At 33.2% G+C, this 23,354-nt stretch overlaps 2 protein-coding genes and 1 long non-coding RNA gene across 7 annotated transcripts in view; 1 reads left to right on the plus strand and 2 right to left on the minus strand.

The window, feature by feature from the left end:
- The window catches only part of LOC141447818 (ATP-binding cassette sub-family C member 4-like), a 31,658-nt gene extending 25,464 nt beyond the window's left edge, over window positions 1-6,194 (minus strand). For all 3 annotated transcript variants that reach the window (XM_074115684.1, XM_074115683.1, XM_074115685.1), the window contains exon 1: window positions 6,091-6,194. The gene's annotated coding sequence lies outside the window, so the exon portion shown is untranslated. The remainder of the gene's footprint in view (window positions 1-6,090) is intronic.
- The window catches only part of LOC141447820 (luciferin 4-monooxygenase-like), a 32,182-nt gene extending 9,551 nt beyond the window's left edge, over window positions 1-22,631 (plus strand). For 2 of the 3 annotated variants that reach the window (XM_074115694.1, XM_074115692.1), the window contains 9 exons: window positions 10,265-10,422; window positions 11,176-11,327; window positions 11,413-11,572; window positions 12,633-12,816; window positions 14,200-14,291; window positions 16,127-16,354; window positions 17,385-17,544; window positions 18,898-19,033; window positions 19,889-22,631. In XM_074115694.1, coding sequence (XP_073971795.1) covers window positions 10,265-10,422; window positions 11,176-11,327; window positions 11,413-11,572; window positions 12,633-12,816; window positions 14,200-14,291; window positions 16,127-16,354; window positions 17,385-17,544; window positions 18,898-19,033; window positions 19,889-19,988 — 1,370 coding nt within the window. In that variant the 3' untranslated portion in view covers window positions 19,989-22,631. The remainder of the gene's footprint in view (window positions 1-10,264; window positions 10,423-11,175; window positions 11,328-11,412; window positions 11,573-12,632; window positions 12,817-14,199; window positions 14,292-16,126; window positions 16,355-17,384; window positions 17,545-18,897; window positions 19,034-19,888) is intronic. The other variant, XM_074115693.1, reaches the window with a different exon arrangement.
- On the minus strand, window positions 19,258-19,965 carry LOC141447828 (uncharacterized). The gene is made up of 3 exons (XR_012454597.1): window positions 19,854-19,965; window positions 19,538-19,759; window positions 19,258-19,386 (listed from the first exon to the last, which is right to left on the minus strand). It is a non-coding gene; the product is annotated as an uncharacterized lncRNA (long non-coding RNA).
- Window positions 22,632-23,354: the final 723 nt, after the last annotated feature.

The following is a 23,354-nucleotide window of genomic DNA, read 5'->3' on the forward strand; positions in this document are numbered from 1 at the left end:
TAGAGCCTAAACACAATTTTTATTATTAATTTTACTGATTAGATTCATTTCTTATTATTATCATTATTATTTTTTTTTTTACAAAAGATCTTCACTTATTTTTTTGCGAAGGCTTTCAAGTTATTATATACTGTCGTTCCAAAATAGTTTCATTTTAAATTTTGCTTTCTTAATTCTTCATTTTTGCTGAAAATGTCTACATAAGCTTTTATTTCGGCCTCTAGACAAACAAATTTTTCTTGATTGCTTTATCTGCTATTGCATTCTGCTTTTATGTTGCTATTGTTTATTTGATTTATTTAGTTAATTTAGGGGAAAAGATAAAATCATTCTTCTTTAACTATGTAGAATGTTTTTATTTGGCGTTAGTGTTGTGAGCATCACTGTAAATGTCGTAGGCAGGTTGGGATTTTTACAGGGATAGCACGAATCCTAAAAATTGGTTACCCATTTTCCTCCTACAAGGAAATCCCTGCTTAAATACTCGTGTGAACCTTTTTATATTGAAAAAAATTCTTCTGTCTTCTCTAATTTTTAATTTCTCTAACAATATTGGTTTGTGAAGAATAGTGCTGATTCTAGTCACAAATGACCATTAAAATGATTTATGCAATTATTGTATATTTTTTTATTTCTTAAATAATTCAGTGAAAATTTTTATACGATGGCATGAAGAGCTATCTGAATTATAATGAGCTCTGAGAAACCAATAGTAATCAATATAGTTAGTCACTTTTATTGAGCACTAAATTATGTTCTCTAAACATTATCATCGGTATCCTCACGCAACTGTCACGGAAATAAATTCAAACATGAATTAGTTCGTTTTCCTGTTTGTTTTGTTTTTTTAATTTTGTTGGGTATTTCAGTCGATAAATCTATAAACAGTTTTGAGTTTGTTTATTCACAATTTAGTCACGGTCAATTGCCCAACTATTGTTAATATATAATCACCCTTCTATTAAGTTAAGGGTTCATCGCTCCTTTGGTAGCCATCGATTATTACGTTTTCAATTTATACTTATTTAAACGTTATCTTGCTATCTTGAAAGTAAATATTGCCATTGGTCGAAAGTTTTGTATTTGATTTTTTTTGGTAACAATTATTGGTAACTGAAAAGATTGTCGTATGTCCACGTTGATAATAAATTCAATTTTTAAAACAAGATTTTTGGGTTTTTAGAATTTAAAATTCAATTTAGCTATTTTCACGATGTTTTCTGTAGTTCAAGGATTTTCTTGTAAGCATGGATCATTTATGGTAGACAAAAAGAGTTATCACTTTTTTTAAAAACTTCTCTAAGAAAATACCAGTAAAGTTATCAAGAGGGTTTTGATTCCAGCTACACCTTTAATAATAGTTTTTTTTTTTATTAGGGCGAACTGTCATTCACGTCAGATATATCCTAGTAAGTGTCTAACTAAGCTTATTTTATAGTACGATTTTTATTTATTTGTTTTTGTTTTAGTTCGTAGTACGGTTAAAGAAATATTTAAGCGAATAAGTTCATTATGGCATTAACATTAAACTGTTCGATGAGCCAAGTGTAAGAACCCGCCACTGCTCTAATATTTTTGTTCCTAAAATTCTTATTTTTTCCTGTTCTAAAACCATGGATGCCAGTTCGATTTTTGCTAGATAATTTTTAAAATGCAAGGACGATGATTAAGCAGGATCTGTGCGACAGTTAGGAATGAGAGTTTGCGAGGTCTCCTGTTAGCAGTTTGATCATTTATCTTTGGTATAACTTTTATTTCGGTTCTATTTTGTATTGTGAATAAATTTATCAGAGTTGTGGTATTTTTTTAAAATTATGTTCTCCTGACATTTGCATTTCTTTTTTTGTTCAACTTCATTATCCCAAATAATTCTTTGATCAAGACAACAATTATTCTATCTTCGTCGTGGTCAGGTGAAATGCTTATCTGGTTTCAGGAATGGATTAATTTTTTCTTTTTTCAATTTTCTTCCTTGTGGCAATCCTTGCCCATCAGACAATTAGATAATATTGCTGACTTCATCTTTTAGATTCCCTCTTGTTATAGTAAGGAGTTGTAGGTACTCGTCGGTTCCTATTCTTTCAGTCTTAAGGCAGGAACTTCGCCATTACCAATTTAATGCTGAGGATTACTAGTCCTCAAAGAGCGTTAGATTTTATAATTAGATTAGTTTTTTTTTTTTGTTTTCTTTTTTTGGCATTGGCTTCCGCCATACAGCCAGCATCGTCTAGGTGCTTATCACTAGAATATCACTTACTCTCCATTCTTACCTACAAATACATTCGCTTCACACATTCATCATTCTACTATATACCGCTATTTACATAAACTACTGCTAATGGATGGAGCAGCACCCTGTGCTCCTGCCATCCTTCTCGCTTAACCAAAATTAAAATCACGTAATCCTTCTCTAAGCATTTTGTTCCATTCATTCTAATTCGGCTATAGCTTCTAAATACATTCATATTTCATTGCTAGCTCTGCTATCGACTTAAGCACATAACTGTTGGTGGAGAATATAATGTCTTCGTAGCGAAATGGTGCATCTAAATACCTGTATATATCGTCAAACATTCGTTTCCTTTCCACCACATAACGTGGACATATCATTATTACATGTTTGAAATCTTCCTCCTCATTGCAATCTACGCAAAGAGGAGAGGACCTTTTGTTGATCCTGTGTAGATACGATCCGCACACCGCGTGGTTCGCTCTCAGCCTGCTTATTGTCGTAAAAACCCATTTATTAGTGACAGTTCCCTTAAACCATGGTTGTCTAGGTAGCTGATCTGCCATAGTTTTATAGAATCTACCTTTATCACCATTATTGTAATCTGTCTGCCATTTTTGTAGTGCTGCTTTTGCAATTATACCCTTGATATCGGTGTGTGGTAATTTATAATTAGCCATTTCCCCACTATTGGTGGCTTCCTTTGCAAGAGTATCAACAATTTCATTCTCTTTTATACCACAATGACCTCTTACCCACAAAAATTTAATGCAGACTCCCTTCTCTTTAAAAATGGCAATAGTTTCTACAATCTCTGCGATAATGTGATTCATTCCTGCAGACTGGTTGTGTATATGTGATAATTTACACAACGCACTCTGGCTGTCACTAATAATGGTATATTTTTTCTCCGACAACGAATAAATATATTTTAAAGCCGTTAAAATAGCAATTAGCTCCGCTGTATAGATGGACGCCTCATCTTCTAATTTAATTATCGTAAAATAGTTCCGAACCGGATCATACACAGCACTTCCGACTTTATTATTGATTTTGGACCCATCTGTAAATAAACGATATGAGCCCGGATAATGGGAAGAAATGTAATCTTCGAAGGCCGCAGTTCTCATCTTTTCCGGTACCTTTATCAAGTCGAAGGAAGTGTTAACACTTAATTCGCTCAATAAATGTTCGTATTTTAAGTTGTACACATCTAACTTATTATTCGAATATACCTTATCTCTAAAGGTAGAGATTCTAATAAAACTTTCTGTGTAAATGGGGCCTTTCTTTTTTGTCCAATATTTGTGAGTGAGGACTTCGGTATTTAATTGGCTTATTTTGTTATAAATTATTCGGTTCGTGGCTAATTTTTTTAAGACATATCGATCGGACAGTACTTCTATTCTATAAGCGAGCGGTAATTCGCCAGCCTCTGCGTACATTACGTCCACAGGTGTGCTGTTCAAGAATCCGAGACACAATCTGATACATTTATTTTGTAATACGTGAAGGGGTCGCATAACATACTTGCAGGCCTGACCGTTGTTTACCCGCTGATTAGATTAGTTGTTGACCTTAAACAACTCTCCTTCTTTTCAGATGAAAACTGAAGTGGTTTTCTTGTACAGCCTTAGGTCTAAAGCATTTTTATTTAATTTTACAGGATAAATTAAATTAATCCATAAAAATAAATAACCTTTCAGGAATTAGTCGTTTGAACTTTGACCAGTCCATTATCTAGTAAATTTTAACAAATTTGCTCTTTAAATAACCCAAACACTTAAATTATGAAGTACTGGAGATAACGTGGGAACGTGCAAAATTCAACTTCCATTCAATCAGAAAACTGTATTTTTTAAAACAACATTCCCTAATCATGTATTTTATTTTTTATTATAACGTATGATTTCTTTAGTCAGATTTTACATTTATTCTTATGAATATGTAATCACTTTAAAAAACTTAACAACTTCTTTCCATTTAACTTAGATTTATTTCTTATTTTTCCATTTTATATGTACTTAAATTAAATTATATTTAAATATTTAATTAAAATAAACTACTCTCATCAGACGAATATTATACACATTGTTAAAATTCTTATTGTTATATTTTATATAGTAAAAATTTACTAAAAATAAAATATGAATATTATAATATATCTACAAGTCTGTACTATTAACATTGAAAATTGACATTGTATTATTGAATTTTTTTTAACTTGTGAACTTGAAACTGACTTTACGTTCATTGCCCTTCAAGAACAAAGAAAGAAATTCTACTTCCTCCTTCCGTTAATATTTAATAATTTCTTTAAATTATAATGTAATAATATTAATAATCAGTTGCGATTAGACTGTTGGACAGGTAACATCTAGTCTCATATTTTTTCGAATTTCTCATTAAAAAGAACTCTGATTAATGTGAAAGTTTGTGAGAGGTATCGTTAGTAATTTAGTAACTTGGATATTAAATTTCAACAAATTCTAACGAGTGGTTTTCGTTTAATTCGACGAAGACTGAAGGTCATCTTTTTGAAAGAAGAGTGAGCATAGGTGAGTTTTGTGTTGGTGGGGGTTATGTGTTGGACTGTAGGGGTTCACCCTCTCCTCCCTTTCCCCCACTACATAGACTACCCTAAGGTATAATGATGCTCTCTAACTGTGTTGAGGAAGGAGAATGCTCGAATATGATAACTGATCTAAACATGTCAGATGAATTTGTAGAAGTGCCTTTTAGAAGAAAAGCAAAAAGAAAATTTTACACCCTTTCTCCGGAAATGGCCTCTAAAGGGATAAAAACTTCTAACAAATACATAGCTCTTTCTGATTCTGAGGAAGATGAAATGGTAACCGCACCTTTTGAAAGTCCTAATACTTTTTCTAAAACTAAGAAGGTAGCATTTAACATGCCCCCAATAGTTATGTACTCCCAATTTAGAAACCATAAGGCATCTATGGAGTCAATAAAGCCTAAACTCAAAGGTGAGATTGAATTTAAAGTCAAACGAGATCGTGTCATTGTTTATACCCAATGCATTGAGGACTACCGCTTCTTTGAACAGTATCTGAATAAGGCTTCTATTGAGTATCATACCTATCCTATTAAAACAGAAATAGGCCATAAAATGGTAGTTAAACTGCCTTCTGCTATAACCACTGAAGAAATAAAAGAGGATTTACAGAGCAAAAATCTGAAAATTGAAAATGTTATTCAATTTCAAAAAAAAGGGGCTGATGAGCAAAGTGTTCAAAAATACCCAACATATCTTGTGAGTTTCACAAAAGGTACACTAATGAGGGACATATTGGCTGTTAGAACGATTGCTTATTGCCGTGTTCACTGGGAGAAATATAGAAGCAGAAATATAGTTATGCGTTGTTTTGGGTGTCAAAGTTATGGGCACTCAATTTTGTATTGCAAAAGGAAACTTAAATGTGAAAATTGTGCTAAAGAGCATCTGGTCAAAGATTGTAAACTAACTGAAACTGAAACTAATTTGTATGTTTGTGCGAATTGTGGAGGTAAACATCGTTCATCTGACACTAGCTGTGAAGTCCTCCAGTTTGTAGAAGCCAGAAAAAATGCCAAAAATAAACTACAAGGAATACCCAAAACATTTGCATTGAACAATATTGAATTTCCTCAAATTAGAAGTGAGTATCAACATCCTACAACTAGCGCTAACAATGCCTGGACAAATAGGACAAACAAAACACTCCAGCGATCACCAGAGACTCAACAACAGCAAGAAAACTTTAGTTTAGCCACACTTATACAAGATCTGCGAAGTTGTTTTGATTTCAAAAAAATTGTAAACACTGTTACAAATACTGTAAATAAATTAAAAAGCTCACCTGATTCAATATCCAAATTGTTGATTATAACGGAAGCTATTTTTTCATTTTTTGATTAATGTGTTCTAACTCTAATTATTATATGAACAATGATTGTAAAATACTTGTATGGAATGCAAACTCTGTAAAAACAAAAACACATGAACTGACACATACACTTACTGAACTAAACATAGATATCTGTGGTATAGTGGAGACTAAATTAAAACATACTGACACACTGACCATCCCAAACTATAGACTGTACCGCAATGACAGAAATTCTAGAGGAGGAGGTGTAGCACTTGCTATCAAACAAAATATTGACCACGAATACGTTCAACTAACGCAGGTAAAGTCCATGGAGGTCATTGGCATAAAAGTTTACTTTCAAAATAAAACAATAATATTTATAGCTTGTTATAAACCACCTAACAGAAGAATCATTTCAGAGGAATTAATTAATCTTGTAACTATGTTTGACAAGGTAATCATTATGGGTGATTTAAACGCCAAACATGTAGCCTGGAACTGTCCCTGCAATAATGCTGATGGCGAACTAATTCTCGATCTGTCCCTTGATTACAATTTCAACATTGCTGCCCCAGAACACTATACTTATTTTCCGTCTCCTAGTCATCGTCCCAGTATTATTGATATTGCTCTAGTTAGGAATGTCTCGCACTATACCGATCCTGTTTCTCTAAATATTTTAAGCTCCAATCATAATCCGATATTCTTTAGTATCCTAGCAAACAAAGTAAAACTCCCACCTAAGTACATTTTTGATTTTAAAAAGGCAAATTGGGAAAATTATAAGAAATATATAGATAAAGAAATAAATCTCTTGAGAAATATTAACGATAAAGATGTATTGGAGAGTAAAGTCTTACAGTTTTCCTGGCTAATAAATAGAGCGGCAATTGCCTCTATCCCGTTACGTAATAATGCGTTGTACCCTAAGACATTGCCTGATTCAATAGGTAATTTAATAAAATTTAAAAACAAGATACGTAAGTTATATCAAAAATACAGAGGAAGTGCTTGTAAAAAACTGCTTAACTTTCTTCAAGTTTTAATTAAAAAGATATTGATCTGGTGGAGAAACACTGAATGGAAAAAATATTTGTCCTCAGTAGACACACGTGACAATAGTCTGTGGAAGGTGACAAAGAGGTTTAAATCTAGTAGAGACTATGGTGAGTTTCCGCTTAGTGTTAACGGAACACAGTTCTATTCCGACAAACAAAAGGCTAATGTTTTGGCTGAACATTTTGAGAAGGTGCATAAACAAAACGATGATCTAAGCACAGCTAGTCACGTTAACAAAGTTAGTCGTTTTGTGCGCAACTTTATCAATAGTCATGATATCAATCCCGAAATATGCTCGCTTACTTCCCCTAAAGAGGTTTCCTCTATAATTAAATCTAGAAAAAATAATAAATCACCAGGATACGATAAAATACAAAACATCCTACTCAAAAACTTACCTCGTAGGGCCATTGTCTTTGTAACTCTACTTTTTAACAAAATCATATGTTTAGGACACTTTCCAGAGAGTTGGAAAATTTCTAAAGTTATAGTAATTCGCAAGCCCGGTAAACCATTTAGTGACCCCGCCAGTTATAGGCCGATAAGTCTGCTGAGTTCGTTGAGCAAAATTCTAGAAAAAGTAATACACACTCGGATCTATAACCACTACAGTAATATGCCGCTTTTAAAAGAAGAACAATGCGGATTTAGGCCCGGTATGTCCACTATTACTCAGCTAACTCGTTTAGTTGATGATATTACGACCAATTTTAATATAAAAAAGCACACTGGTCTTGTGTCACTTGATGTGGAGAAGGCGTTCGATACCGTCTGGCACGAAGGGCTACTCTACTGCCTTATTACCTACAATTTTCCCCCATACTTAATAAAACTAATAGCTTCCTATCTAAGCAATAGACAATTTTTTGTAAATATCAATCAGAAAAATTCTTCCCTAAAACAAGTATATGCCGGTGTACCTCAAGGATCAATTCTTGGCCCCATTCTTTATATCATCTTCTTAAACATGTTACCCAACCCTAAAGATGTAAAGCTTGCTTTATACGCCGATGATATGGCTGTCTACACCTCCTCATGGAGGACGGACACCATCGCAAACAGGCTGTCAAGAGCACTTAATAAGATCAATAGGTTTTGTAACAAATGGAAAATAAGAATCAACGATGGTAAGACTGTGGCCATACTGTTTACAAAGCGGAGACCGGTACTTATTAAATCTGTCACAATTAAAAATCTAACAATTCCCTGGAAGTCAGAGATTAAATATCTAGGTCTAACAATGGATAGGAGGCTGACTTTGACAGCTCACATTAAAGATCGTGTAAATAAAGGGAAAGCGGCTATCAGGAACTTATTTCCTCTGCTATCAAGGGACTCAAACATTGATACCCCAAACAAGCTGCTAATATACCGTGCAATTGTTAGACCAATGCTACTATATGCCTGCCCTGCATGGAACTTGACCTGTAACACCAACTACAAAAAGCTCCAAATAATTCAAAACAAATTCTTAAGACTGGCCACTGACTCACCCAGAAACACATACATCGAGACGCTCCACAAGAATACTGACTCCACTTACATCAAGGACATAGTAAGAAATAGCACACACAGATTTTTCACCAAACTCCATGACACTGACATACCTATTTACAGCCAGACAGGAACATATGACATCAACATCCAGTACAAACATAACAGAGTCAAGCACATACTTAGCATATAATTTAAAACCATAATTAGACTTCAACATTTTATTTTTCTCTTTTGGAGGTTTTTATTTATTTTCCCTCTAATCAAATTTTGACTCTATTACTATCTTGTGCATATATGAGATAACTGTGCAGGAGTTAGAATACACATCATTGGTACTCCTGTAAAAATTTTGTACATATTCTGTAAATAAATAAATAAATAAATAAAAAAAAAAAAAAAAAAAAAAAAAAAAAAAAAAAAATATTAATAATCCAGTAATACTGTCAGGATATTTATCACAATCGATTTTTAAAAAAAGGGAACTATTAACTTTGAAGGTCATCTTATTTATTATGCGTCACCTACATTAAGTCTTCTTTTTTGTATTTCTTATGATTAAATCAATATTTTGTAGGGAAATGATCTTTATTAACCGATTCACATGTTCTAGAGATTTAGTGATCACTATTATAGTAATTAAGAAGTAGACTGTTGTTTTTAGCATTTTTCTTTCAACCTTCTTTCGACCTCAAATCTTTTGAAGGTTTTTTGCATAATTTAAGCATTTCTTGGCTACCTTTCTCTGTATATCTGCTGCCAGTGGAAAACTAAAATTTTATTGATCTTTAACAATTCTGTTGTTAAATTCTGTAAAAATGACGTGATTGGTTGATTTTCAGTTACTTTTCTTACAAGAAATGAGATTTTGAGGGAGTTTCGACTTGAGGATTCTTTCTCATTTGTTCTGGAACTCCTTACCCCGCTCAGTTCTGTCCTTTACTGCCTTGAATGAGACTTAGATTAGATTAGATTAGAAAAGCCGGGGCGGGACCCTACCCCAAGGCACCGCAGCCACAAGAGGCTTATTGTGCCTTCCCCTCAAGTCTAATAAGTGAACCCTCCCCTTCTAAAAAGGTCGAGAATTTTCCCTACTAGTTCCTTCTGCGCTATTAACTCCTTTGGCCTCAACGTTCCAAAGATGTCGTAGCGCAGTCTCTCAATTGCAACGCAATCGAACAACAGGTGAGAGGCCGTTTCCTCCTCCTCCTGGCACAATCTGCACAACGGTTCCGAGCTAATAAGCCCTAACTTGTGCAGGTGCTTTCTGAACCTTCCGTGCCCTGTGAGTAGGCCTGTAATCAGAGAGAGAATGAGACTTACTGCAATCCGACTAAATAATCTTTAGAACAACCAAAAGGCTGTTCCAAGGGCTAAGCAGTAATAAAAGCATGGTAACATACATTTGTTAAAATAGCATTTAGGAAGGATGAGTGTAGCGTCATCCCTACTCAAAATCTACCCTAGAAATCAATGCTAACTTAAATGAAACTAAAGGATATTATGTGGGTTATTTTGTGACTAAATAAATTTTTAAAAATCCCCAAAAAATCGCAGGCATCCAAAAAATCCTTTCTGATAAGTAATCGATGGTGTTTTATTGTTTCAGATGAAATAAGTTACCTTCTGGAAATGGTGAATCCGATGATAGTCTATACAGAAGGAGGCAAGACATTGAGGAAAACTGAAGCGGCCCTTGCAAACTTGTCTTTTGAACCACTTCTTATAGTATCCGGAAAACAGAAACATCCATACACATCCTTTCAGGTGAGAATTATCTTCAGTGTACTCATTTTTATTTCATTTACTTTTAGTCTTCTGGTATCTTATGCTGAATGCTAACAATTTCCTGCTCTTACTAATAATATTTCCACTGAATAAGCACAGTGTTTTGACCATATTTTTGGGCATTTTTTGACTCTGGTTCAAGATTTGAATGACAAAAGCATTAATAACAGATCACGTTGAATTTACTTTTATTTTATTTGTAACCGATTAAAACCAAGCTTTTAATGGACTGTGAGGTAATGATCTGTAGCCACGGCTTTTCTAAGCTTTCACTTCAAAATGTTCTGAGCCAAGGTACGCTATTTTGCTTACCATGGAAGATTTTCAATTAATTTGTTTGCGTTTATGTCCCTGTGTTAGCTTGCGATTAACCAAGAATGAAAGCTAAAAATAGCAGAGCCAAAAAAAAAAACATTAAAATTAGAAAAGAAAGCTCATAGTGAACTGTGTATTTGAAGGGGAACTGTATATGAAAACATTAAAATAACCCAATTTATGTAAATTTTAACATTTATAGGTACGTTTTAAAGGGCAGATACGTTTTTAATTAATTGGAAAATGGTCTTTGTTCTATTCTCCCCATTCATTTAATGGTTTTAAGGAATTTATTATTTATTAAACATGACAGTTTATGAAGTAAAGAACCGTTCAGAAATTTGTTTTTAACATATTTACGAGAATTATAAAAGAGTAAAAATTTCACTAAAATAATATTTTATTTTTATCTTTTAGGCTTTACTGCAACCAACAGATCCAGAGTTTAGGCCTACAATTAATGACCCTGAAGAACACATTTCTTTTATTTTGTTTACATCTGGGACCACGGGTCTTCCAAAAGGAGTCCAGCTAACTAACAGCTACTTGATAAACTTATTGAACGCTGCGTAAATCATTTTTTTTTTTTTTCATCTTTACTTAAATAGAAAATATTTGTTCTCATTAAAATTAAAAACAGTCACTTTTTTTTAGCCATAACAAAATGGAATTGACAAGTCTTCTGACATCGCCGTTGTTCTGGTTAACTGGTGTAAAGATACTCTTTACTGGTCTTTTTGGAGGATGGAAAATGGTGTTTGTAAGGGGCCCTGTAAAAGAGAATGTAGTACTTAGTACCATACAAAATTACAAGGTATTGCTAGTCTTATAAATCTCGTACTCGACAGCTATTTATTTAGTTAGACGTTAAGTCTGCCTGAAAATAAGACCATCATTTTGCTTCTTTTTTTTAAATTTGTTCACGTGGAATCCCCATACTACTGAAAAGACTAGAAACTAACCAACGCTACAAACTTCTCGCCAGACTACTTGACCTAAACTCAACTTACAAAAACAAAAGACTCTTATACGTTCCGCTACTGCGACCTATTTGGTCATATGGCATCGAAGTATGGGAATGGACAAAGCGTTCCAACGCTCTACGCATCTAGATACTGCAAAAATACTTCGGAAACTAGTTAATGCTCCGTTCTATGTATCTAACCTCACTATCCATAATGACTTCAAAATCCCTTCAAATCGTCAAAGATCTTACTAAAACTCGTGACCTATAATTTCATTCCTCTACCTCAGCTCATCCTAACCCTCTCATAGAACACCTATCTTCTTCCACATTATCAGGTAATCCTCTAAGGATATTGAAGAGATGGCCCTGCGATTTACTCCCATCATAAGAGAAGTATAGCAAGAGCACGTTAATGGAGTGACACCACTGGGTGCCTTCTCATATCTTCATTCATGATATTGTTATATTATATGGCATTTACTTGTTGCAACAGTTGCTGCAGTTGTGAATTTCAATAAAAGATTTTTTTTAAACTCTAAGCGATTAAGAGGAAAATGGACCAGCCACTTCTAGGCAATCTTTTTGGTATATACACTATAAACACAACCATTTATTTAGGCATTCGTAACACAGATACACAAACCATAAGAGCCTGAAATCTTATTAGTCTATTTGTGATTACCGTACACTTAGGCAAACCCAAGACCATTATACTAACACAAATACCTAATAACACATATCTACAAATTTGTACGTTACAGCCTTCGTTCTGTGAAGAAACGATTCTAGTGAAATGAGTCACAATAGATCTTTAAATCGGAGTAGTTTGGCTTAAAAGTCTTTCCATCTTCAATTCTATTCTAAATTTACATTTGTTTTCAATTTACGTTTATCTCGTTTTATGTAGGTTAACGTATGGTCAACATCACCAACAGCTCTACAAGGAATTCTTGTTTCGCCTTATAAAAATGCATACGATTTGAGCAGCCTTATGATAGTGTATGTAGCAGGTGCCTGCCTTGGAGCCGACAGTACACTGAAGATGCAAAAAGAAATTTTTAGAAACAGAACGCCAATATTGCAAGCTTATGGTAATAATATTAATAGATGATTTATTTTTATTATAAGTACTTAGTTCCTTCTTCCAATTCTTATGACGTCCCTACCGGTACCCAGAATTAATTTTTATTAAATATGGAAGTAATTTATTATTAAAATGCAGCACTCAGAAAAATCAAATTACATAAACCATTCTTCAGTATTTCGATTGTGTAGATTCTGGCCAGGAAGGCTTCTATGCCCTCAAAATAATGGAAGTCCTTGAGGAAGTATCATTTAAAAATTACAGGCGTAAAAAGGCGTAATATTGTTCCTCTGTGAAAAACCTTGTATCACTTTTGATCAAAACCTATCTTGGAAAAACCATGTTTCCCAAATCTCTCGTCGTTCCATCCATATCCTTAAGCAGTTTAATAGTTCCCGTTACCTTTTTCCAATTAAGACCCGGCAACTCCAAGTTTCCTCTCTTATATTCCCCCATTTCGTCTAAGGTTGTTTAGTGTATGGCGGTCTTTCTGGTGATATTGAAGCTAAGCTCAAGCGCCTCATGAACTGCTTCATAAGATTTATTTTCAGCATTTCCAGAGACTCTCGCATTTCGCACTGCTACGATGAGTTGAAGCGGCTTTTTCCTGTCTATCGCCGCCAATATTTTTTGGCTTCTTTCCTTTTTCAAGTCATCCAATCTCAAAGGCCTTCCTATATTTTTCAACTCCTTCAGTTTAAATCCTCGATACATTCCCGTAATACCAGATCTCGCTCATCCGATCTCTATATTCCCTCTCACCGTACCTCATCCTTTGACAAGTCCTTCCTAATACGTGCTACCTCTCTCTGGAACTCCTTGCCATCATCTGTCCGCCATGCTCCTACCCTATCTTTAAATCCCTTCTATTCAGTTATCTCCTTTCTATTCAGCTTCCTCCGAAATTCTAATTGTTTTAATTTATTTCCTTAATTTCTGCTGTTATTTTTATTTTCACTTTTTGTAAATACTTATTTATTTATTTATTTTCTTTTAATCACAGGCCAAACTATTAAGGCCTCTATTTGTACCTGTATTTATTCTTAGGGGACAATTATCCCAGAATAATAAATTTCTTTTCTATTCTAAATTTCACTTGAATTATTACCAATGCTGTAAATCTTTCATATGACGAGCTTGTAACTGTTTAAACATTGGAATGTTAGGCCTTTTAATTTCGTCCTTCAGGTATATTCATTATATTTCTTACAGCGTATTGTTGGAATACTTATTTTTCATCAATTTTCCAGGGCCATCTACTAAAATCCCTCTTAGATGCGCCACTAACTAACATAATAAAACCCTTTGGAATCCATTCTGATGTGTTGTAGATACAATCTCCCCAATCAGACAGTTAAAAACCTTCAATTTAGTGTAGTTCTTATTACAGGAATGACTGAAATTGGAATCGTTTCAGTAACAACTTTATCATACAATAAACCTGGATCTTGTGGAATTTTGAGGCCAGGATACTCATGTAAGGTATGAACTAATAATTTAAAGTAATGTGATCCCCTAGTTATATTGTTATTTTTTTGTTGAAAATATTCCTGCAAAGTTTAGTTAATAATGCTTGCTCTATCAAATCTTCGTTCTTAGTGTTTCTTTCCCTAATCATCTCAAATTGTGCTCGTTTAGTTTATATCAAACATTATTTGTAGAAGGTAAGAACGAAGTATTGTGATCGTACTATTTATTCTTTATGAGTTCTTGCAAAGAGCAATCATTTTAGCCATTTGCGTGCTGTGGGAATGATCACTTAAGGTTAACTTCCTCTATGTTCACTACCCTACCTGCTATTTACTGTTGCCTGCTTTGACCCGACCAGAAGATTGTTCTGGAGTAGTATTAAAACAATTATGTTTCTAAAAATTAATAATTTTTGTTTATATTTACGGGTATCTCTTTTTAAACATTGCCAAGTCTCTGTGGATGCGTGTGAAGGACAATAACCAGGGAAGGTCAGATACAAAACCTTAATCCAATTCTATACCCTTTGCTGCAAAGATTTCGTTAGCTCGGACCCTGAAAGGCCGCGTTCGCGAGCTTTAGTAACGAAACTCTTCATTATGTGGACCTTAAATGTGGTAGAGAATAAGAAAGAAATACCACATTATTATTATAATTATTTTTTTTTTTGGCGCATCAACAGCTGAGGTTATTAGCGCCCGGAGCTTTTTCCAGTGCACTGCCGGCCTCCGGACAGTGTTCTCTCGTTACAGACAACACTATCCATCACCGGACAGTGAGCTGTAAGAAGCTCCTAGGAACAGAAAATCTAAGGGTCAGCTGCTGGATTCGAACCCGGGACCTCCGCGTGGGTTTCCAGTATGCTAACCTCATAGCTAATCCCTTCCCTATATATATATTTTTTTTTTTTTGGGGCGCATCAACAGCTGAGGTTATTAGCGCCTCTAATATCTGTTCTTTCTCGAACATATTACTCCACTACTTGGGATGGCGGATGTTCTTGTAACCCATGCGCATCCGACGCTGAACCTTGACCAGCAAGGTTAGTGGAGCTCCAGGTAACGAACAATGCCTCCATACATCCCCTCTTACATCATCGACTCAGTCGACAAGGGGGAGGGTGGATACATAGTTGCCATCCCTTACATTTTCCTCATTTCGGGGTTATCTAAACCCTTAGGTATGCCTCTTATCAGTAAGATAAATTAAAATAATTGTAAGTAAATTATCGATGTGCTTCCCTATCATGTAGACTCAACTCGTTTATTTCTTGGCCAAAAGGTTATTTGCTCTTGAAGGGAAGTACTTTTATAAATATGTATTCCTTCCCCTGTTAATAGTCCTTAATTCTAACTGGGTGTAGTACTCTTATAAATATTCCTACACCCGCTACAATAGCTATACCTACAACTAAATACTATACAGTTATACAATCATTCACGCCAATAAATACATTCACGCCAATAAATACATTCACGCTAATAAATACAAACATGCTAATAAATACATACACACTAATAAATACATTTATACCAATAAAATTCTTTCACTTTACATTTACACTTGGGCGCATCAACAGCTGTTATTAGCGCCTCTAATATCTGTTCTTTCTCGAACATATTACTCCACTACTTGGGATGGCGGATTATTATTATTATTATTGCTATACTAGTTTTATCTCGCAAGGCAAGATGCAAAAAGGAAGCCCTAAAAAAAGCTAAGACAGATTGTTTTGCCATAAACTGCCGGACTTTTGATATGTTCATTTGTTATTATAGTTATATATTTTATATTCTTTTATAACGAGATAAAAATATTAACTGTATCCAAATATAAAATAATTTCAGATTGAAAGTTTAGAAAATGGGGAGCCTTTAGGACCGGAGATGCAAGGAGAAATCTGCATTAAAGGTCCATATCTAATGAAAGGATACATAAATAATCCGGAAGCAACTGCAGCCGTGTATGACGAAGATGATTGGTTTCATACTGGAGATATTGGATACTACGATGAGGATTGTTTTCTATACGTTGTTGACAGATTGAAGGATTTAATTAAATATAAATCATATCAAGTAAGTTGAATTTATAGTTTATTAACTAATATGTCTGAATTTTTGCATTAACAACGCTTTTGCTTTAAGACTAGAATATATACCATTATACTATTTAGATATATCTACGTCGCTTTTAAGCTACTGGAGAAAGTTTTTATATTGTATTTAAGTCTAGTTAAAAACGGGTAGAAGCACATTTTATCTTGTAGGTTTTTATTTTGAAAGAGAACTGATTTGTATTATAAGAAACAGCCTTTTTGATAGGTCAGTAATAGTAGATTGTTGCCAGACTTTTTAAAAAAAATCTTATTTGTTGACTATATAGATTAACTCACACTGCCCCCTATCTAAAATAGAATAGGGTATAACACAAGTTAATTTTGTTACATGCTCAATTGGTGCGTGGGTCTAACAAAATAATATTACGTTAAATTTTTCTTAAACCAAACACATGAATGTTGTAATTGCCAGATATGTCAATAATATTGATCATTTTTCTAAGAAAACAATTGATAGCCATGTTAGTATTTCCTTACCTTGATTACTGTTTGTTAATGTGTAATGATTTAACTGCAGAGCTCAATTTAAAATTGCCAAGATCTCTGAATACCTATGTTCGTTTTATTTAGAATGTAAGAAGGGATGAACATATTACCCCTCACCAACATACTACTTACTCGGCTGAATTTCATGTGCAGAAGGAAGAATTTTCTTGGCAACTTCTTGTACATGCCCTTCAAGAATATTTATTCCATGTGTTCATTAATAAGGCCCAATTAGATCTTAGAAACACCAGAGCAGTTACCACTTAATTCTAAATTTCTCCATTCAGAATTGTTACTTGCGAAAATTCATTTCTAATTCAAACCTCTTATTTCTGGAACTCTTTGCCTCCATCTTTAATCAATAAAACTCCTATGTCAATTAAAATTGAATTGTATTATTATTTTCCCCGATAATTTAATGCAGCTATACGTTGTAGACATTAATTTACCGAAAAACAATTTAAATTATTTTTATTTTCCTTTTTCTGTTTTTTTTTTTTTAGATTGCGCCCACAGAACTTGAAAACGTTTTAAAAACTCATCCTGCTGTTGGTGATGTTGCTGTGTTTGGAATGCCGCATCCTATTGATGGTGATCATGCGATAGCTTTTGTTGCAGCTGTTAGAACAGTTTCTGAAACTGAACTCCTCGAGTTTGTGGCAGGTAATTAGATTTTTTTTTTTACCTATCTACTTAGGTTTAGATTTAGTCGGGCGGGACGGGACCTATACCCCACGGCACCGCAGCCACAAGAGGCTTATTGTGCCTTCCCTGTAAATCTAGTAGGTGAAACCTCCCCTTTTAAGAAGGTTGAGGGCTTTCCCTACCAGTTCCTTCTGCGCTATAATCTCCTTTGGTCTCAAAGTCCCAAAGATGTCGTAGCGCAGTCTCTCGATTGCAACGCAATCGAATAACAGGTGAGAGGCCGTTTCCTCCTCTTCCTGGCACAATCTGCACAACGGTTCCGAGCTAATAAGCCCTAATTTGTGCAGGTGCTTTCTGAACCTACCGTGCCCTGTGAATAGGCCCGTAATCAGAGTGATCTGATTCCTGCCCAAGCCCAAAGTCTCTTTGGTTCTATGTTTGCACAGCAAGGGCATAACACTCTTGCTGTGTTTGACCCCAGGAAGCATCACCCAGTTCTTTTCGTGTTCTCTCCAGATCCAATCTCTGAGAGCCTCACGAACTGTACTTATCTACTTTGTTAATGTAGAATATTTATCAATTTGCTTTTGTGAACTATTATGAATTTTGCATATACTTTACCTGAATCTTAGATACAAAATGTAACTTCTTGTTCTCCTTTTCCTTCCTTATGCTAGTCTAACTACATGAATTAGTTCCATCAGGATTTTTTTTTACTTCTTTCTTTGCCAATCAGTGTGCCTAGTCTTTGATGAAGACTTTGTACTACGCAGATCTGAACACTTGTGAGAAACAAACCTTTTATCCTCTAAAATTACTCCATATGTAATTCTTATATCTGTCTAGATTAAGCATTTAAGGGAAATGTAGGAAATATTTTGTGATGAACATTTGTGTAAGAGGGATGTTTTTAAAAGGTTCTCTGTGCTGCAAAAATAATAAGGCAACTACTTTCAACTAGATTAAGTTGACTAGAATCCCAAATTCCCCACTCCTTCATCTTCAATTCCCATAGGCCGTTGGAAATTGATATGATTAAATAGCTACGTCTGTTAATAGATTTCCATAAAGCAGATGTCAAGGAATGTATAAATTAAAAATAGCAATTATAAGAAGCATCCAATGTCTTCAATTAATAAGTGTTGACTTTTACTTAAGCTTCAATTCTTCATGTATACTTTGTTCCATAGAACCTTCACTCAAGGTTCTTTAGCACATCAAGTACACATTAGTGATGAAACTAGATAACAAGCCTTTGGAAGAACCGGTAGCTAGTTCTTATGTAATAACGTTTTAATGTTGTTATTTTTTATTTGGTTATTAGTAAAATTTGTCAAATAACAAAAAATACTTTGTATTTTGACATTGCAGAAAGAGTTTCCCCGAACAAGCAGCTAAGAGGTGGTATTAGATTTGTTGAATTTATACCACACACTGCCACCGGTAAACCGAAAAGAAGAGCACTTAGAGCTCAGTTAATTGCAGAAATGCAAAATTCAAAAGGAACGTAAGTACAACAAATTAAATGCATTCATTCATTAATCTATAAAGTAAAACGTAAAGATGATCCAGAGTTACTATTGTATAATTGTGGGTTTTAAGAATTTTTATGTAGGGTTAAAATGTAAATTTTTTTTATTTTATTTTCGAAGTTCAGGTAACCTGATTTTCTAACCTGACAGGGTACAAATAAATTATACCAAGAAGTTATTATTCTTATTATTATTTATTGTCTTTATTTCTTTGGTACTGTTAAACGATCCTGATTTCCAGTATTAGTATCTAAAGGAGGAAATCTCAATATCTGGGGCTTCAGATATCATGATCATAATTCATTTTAGGCTTCCTCGAGGTATTTTGCTGTAATATTGATAAATCCTGTTAAACAGGCCACAAATAATGAATGTATGATTATTTTATTATGTAAATTAATTCAGCAAAGTAAGGAAGATTCTTCAAAAAGCGCTTTGTCACACTTAACATCTATCAATTAATCATGTAGGAAACGTACGTGATTGCGTTGAGAATTTTTGCATATTTAGATTAGATTAAATACAGTGTATCGGAAGTATCCAGAGAGGGATGTGATTAGTTTCCTTGTAACGGATTTCCTTGTAGGTCCAGGTTCGAATATAGATGTTGTCCTTTGAGGGAGGTTAGGTTTGTTTGTGACGGCATGTGAGCCTCCAGCCGGTGTTGAGCAGTTTCAAAGTTGATTATTTCTGTAAAATATCTGAACTTTTTCTTTTATTATACTCCCTAATGATCAATAACATTTTCAATTAATTACAAACAAAATTAAACATTTATAAACAAATATCTCTTACCATCATATACACAACATCATTCAATTTTTACACAGGCCCAGATCATGGAAAATGGCCCAGAAATTGGCAATTCGAGCAAAGAAGAAACCACCAAATGAACTACTACAAAGTCACGTCAAATGGCGCTCTTCATAAAGTTTCGTTAAATCCCAATTTGAACCATTCAAGTAGCCTAAAAAAAATAATCAAATTATAGGCTCTCTTATTGCTGAAAAACAACTTGACAACCTGAGTTGTGGTTGACACATTTGTGCTAGAGGCTTGAGATTGAATAATGTTGAATGATTATTTTTTAAACAAAGGTTCCTTTCAGATATTTCTTAAAACAAAGAAGTATCGTTTTGTTAAGATTATGTAATTTTTTTTATACTTTCATTTTTACAAGATTTTATACTCAGTTTCGAATTATTTAAGAAAACAATTTAATTTTAATCTGCATGTGCCAATAATAATAACCAAATCAGTTTCTGTAAAGGAAATTTTATTAAGAAATTATCAACTTCATTTGTACACTTCATCATACTTGAATGTTTGAATGCATTCTACTTGAATACTTATACACAATAGAAATTGTATACAATATACAATTTTAAATAAGCTTGCTATAGTTTATTTATAAATAAGCTCTAGCAGTTTTTATAAAACGTTTTCATTGTAATTATTTTATTAATTATTGTTTTTACTTGGGGCAGTTATTCACTTCTAGTAACTGTTATAACTTAGTGTCCATATAATTAAGCGAAATGCAATACGAAATTTTTATTATTGCTAATCAAAGATACAAGTGTAACTCTCAAACTACTTTTAAAGTATTAAAAGCGTCTGACTTACTAGCATGAACTAATTCTATTGTGATTAAGGTGTACAAGGCTATTATTTCAATATTGTAAACATTAATTCTTAATATACTTAAAAATCTAGTATATATATTAATAATAAATTAGGAATAATTTTTGCATTGAATGTATACATTTTTGAGACACGGTTTAGTTATGATCATCTAGAAGTCATTTTTATAAAACTAAAGCCGGTATCAGACGTGACCACATCTGGCAAGAATTATCGCTGAAATTGCGTGCTCTTCTTTTTCTAATTTCTTTAGAATCAATCTTGGATGCTTCTTAATTTTTGGCATTTGGACTTCTAAAAGGCGTCATTCTAAAGATTATCCATCCGAGATTTGCTGTCACAAGACTAGTTTAAAAGTTCTTTCTAGTAAATTGGAATTTTAGCAAGGAAGTATTACTTTCAATTGTAAAGTAGTTTTCATATAAACCTTTATTAGTTGGTTAGTAGAAGTTTAATTGTATCATCTGCACATGTTAATGTGTGTAGTTAAACCTACTCTGGTGAAATTGAAAATAATTAGAAATTATGAATGTTTTTACTTGAACTAATCATATTTAGATGAAGAATTTGTTGTGTTGCCCTAAAAGGAATAGAGTTATAAGATCTTTATATTTATTGAAATTTGATATATGAAAAAAATAGCAGTATTATAGGATATTAAGATTTCCTATTTAAAATTTTTTGGTTTGGTGGGATTGAAATAATACTCGGTGGATACCTGCACAATGCATTAATTTCCAAGTGTAAATTACGGATATTTAACTTATTAATTATACAGTGAATACAATTATTAGTGGTTTGAAGAGTGGTGCGGTGGACTAGCTAGTTTATCAGGGCGTCCCAATGGGTATCCAGTCTAACAACACTTCCGAAACTCTGAAAGTTCATACACTCGCACAATACTAAAATCAAGGCCAGCAGAGGTATACAATGTGTTCAAGAACTTGAGTTTATTGTAACCCCTGGCAAACTTTGATCCAGAAGCATAAACTTTCTCTTCACATCTACACGTTAACTATGTATTAACATTGATGTACTTTATAATAAACTCTTCTCACTTACGCAAACTCTTGTCACGAAGGGAGCCTCTCTTCCCTTTTTATTCTATATTATACAGTTATAATGATAGTAATGTTAGCGCGGTTGACTCAAAAGTACATTGTCCACCTGTATAATATTACAACTATCAAATGTGATATACAAATCCGAAATCAAAATACCTAATTATTAGTCTATCAAACCATTGGTAGTGATACTATACACAGCGTTTATTTCAGATTTTCTGCAATTTTCTAGATAGGCTAAAGGGTTCATTTGTATTTGAACAGAACGTATGTTAGGTTATTGATTTTAAAGGGGTTTTGGAGGGTTATGACGTCACGCTTCCTTCAATCCTGATTTGATTATAGTGATCATAAACATATACAGTATTGAAGTCGACCATCTTTTTATTACAAATTTTATTTTTCAAGAAAAATGTTCTTAGTAAATAAATAATTCCTGTGTAGAGTAAATTGAATCCAATTTACACCAAATTAGGTAGCAATTTAATCTACACAATTAATAATTAAAAACAGCTTTCACAGAAAATCTGTAATGAATACAAAGTTTTGTTTGTTGCAGAGAAAATGAACAACCAACGGGTTAAGAAACGAATTTTACAAAAAAAAAAAATCTTCATTTTTGAATGTACACGTGTATTTAAATAAAAAACAAAAGCTCTGTAGAAATGTTAGTATAAAAATGTTATTGAAAGATTTTAAGAAAGTAATAATATGGAACAATATATTGTTATAGGGAGATAATGAAAATAGTTCCCTTAGTGAATTATTTTGGAGCAAGAACAGAATTAGAATTCATTATTTATCTTGATGGAAAAAGATATGTTAAGAGGTGCATAAGTAGATAGTAGAGATATATTTGTAAACATTTTCTTTGAAAAAGTATTATAAAATTTAACTTTTTTGGAATTCAAATAAATAAATGTCTTTTCTGTTAAAAAGAAAATTAAAAAATTATCATTTTTTTTGGATATTTTTATCTTTTACTTTTTTTAATGAAAAATTAATAAATATTTTATGTTAGTGGTTTTTGTATTATTTAACTCACAATTTAAACATATGTTTATTGGATTAAAAACTAATCAGATTTTAAATTTGTACCTAATCAAATTATATTTAATACTCCTTGACTAATCAATTGTAAAATACCTTAAAATATAAGCAGTACACATTAAATGCTCCATTTGCGATAAATATTATATGAAATTGGAAAAAAACATCTACTTTTTCAAATTTTCCAACGGCTTTTACTCCAGGTTTTTCAAAACAGATCGACTTATCATATGCAATCAAATACAAATACATCAGAATTCCTGTGGAATTAGAACAAATGTTCCACTTTTTCCAATGTTTGTTACTTCTTCTTTTAAAAAATAGATCGACACAATAAACTTATTCTAGTCCTAGCCTTAATAGAAGAAGAAGAAGAAAAAGTCTTTATTTAAAATAAAAGATTATCCACATAATATGAAAAGAAAAAATTAACAACATAAAAATACTTTTTCATAGTAAATACTAAACAAGAATACCTTTCCATTAAGACAACAACATGGCCATTGACCAACCGGGAGTCATAGGGAGATTTCAGATT

Source organism: Rhodnius prolixus, unplaced genomic scaffold (genome assembly GCF_049639745.1).
Source record: "Rhodnius prolixus isolate KJV_2025 unplaced genomic scaffold, Rpr scaffold_13, whole genome shotgun sequence".
NCBI lineage: Eukaryota > Metazoa > Arthropoda > Insecta > Hemiptera > Reduviidae > Rhodnius > Rhodnius prolixus.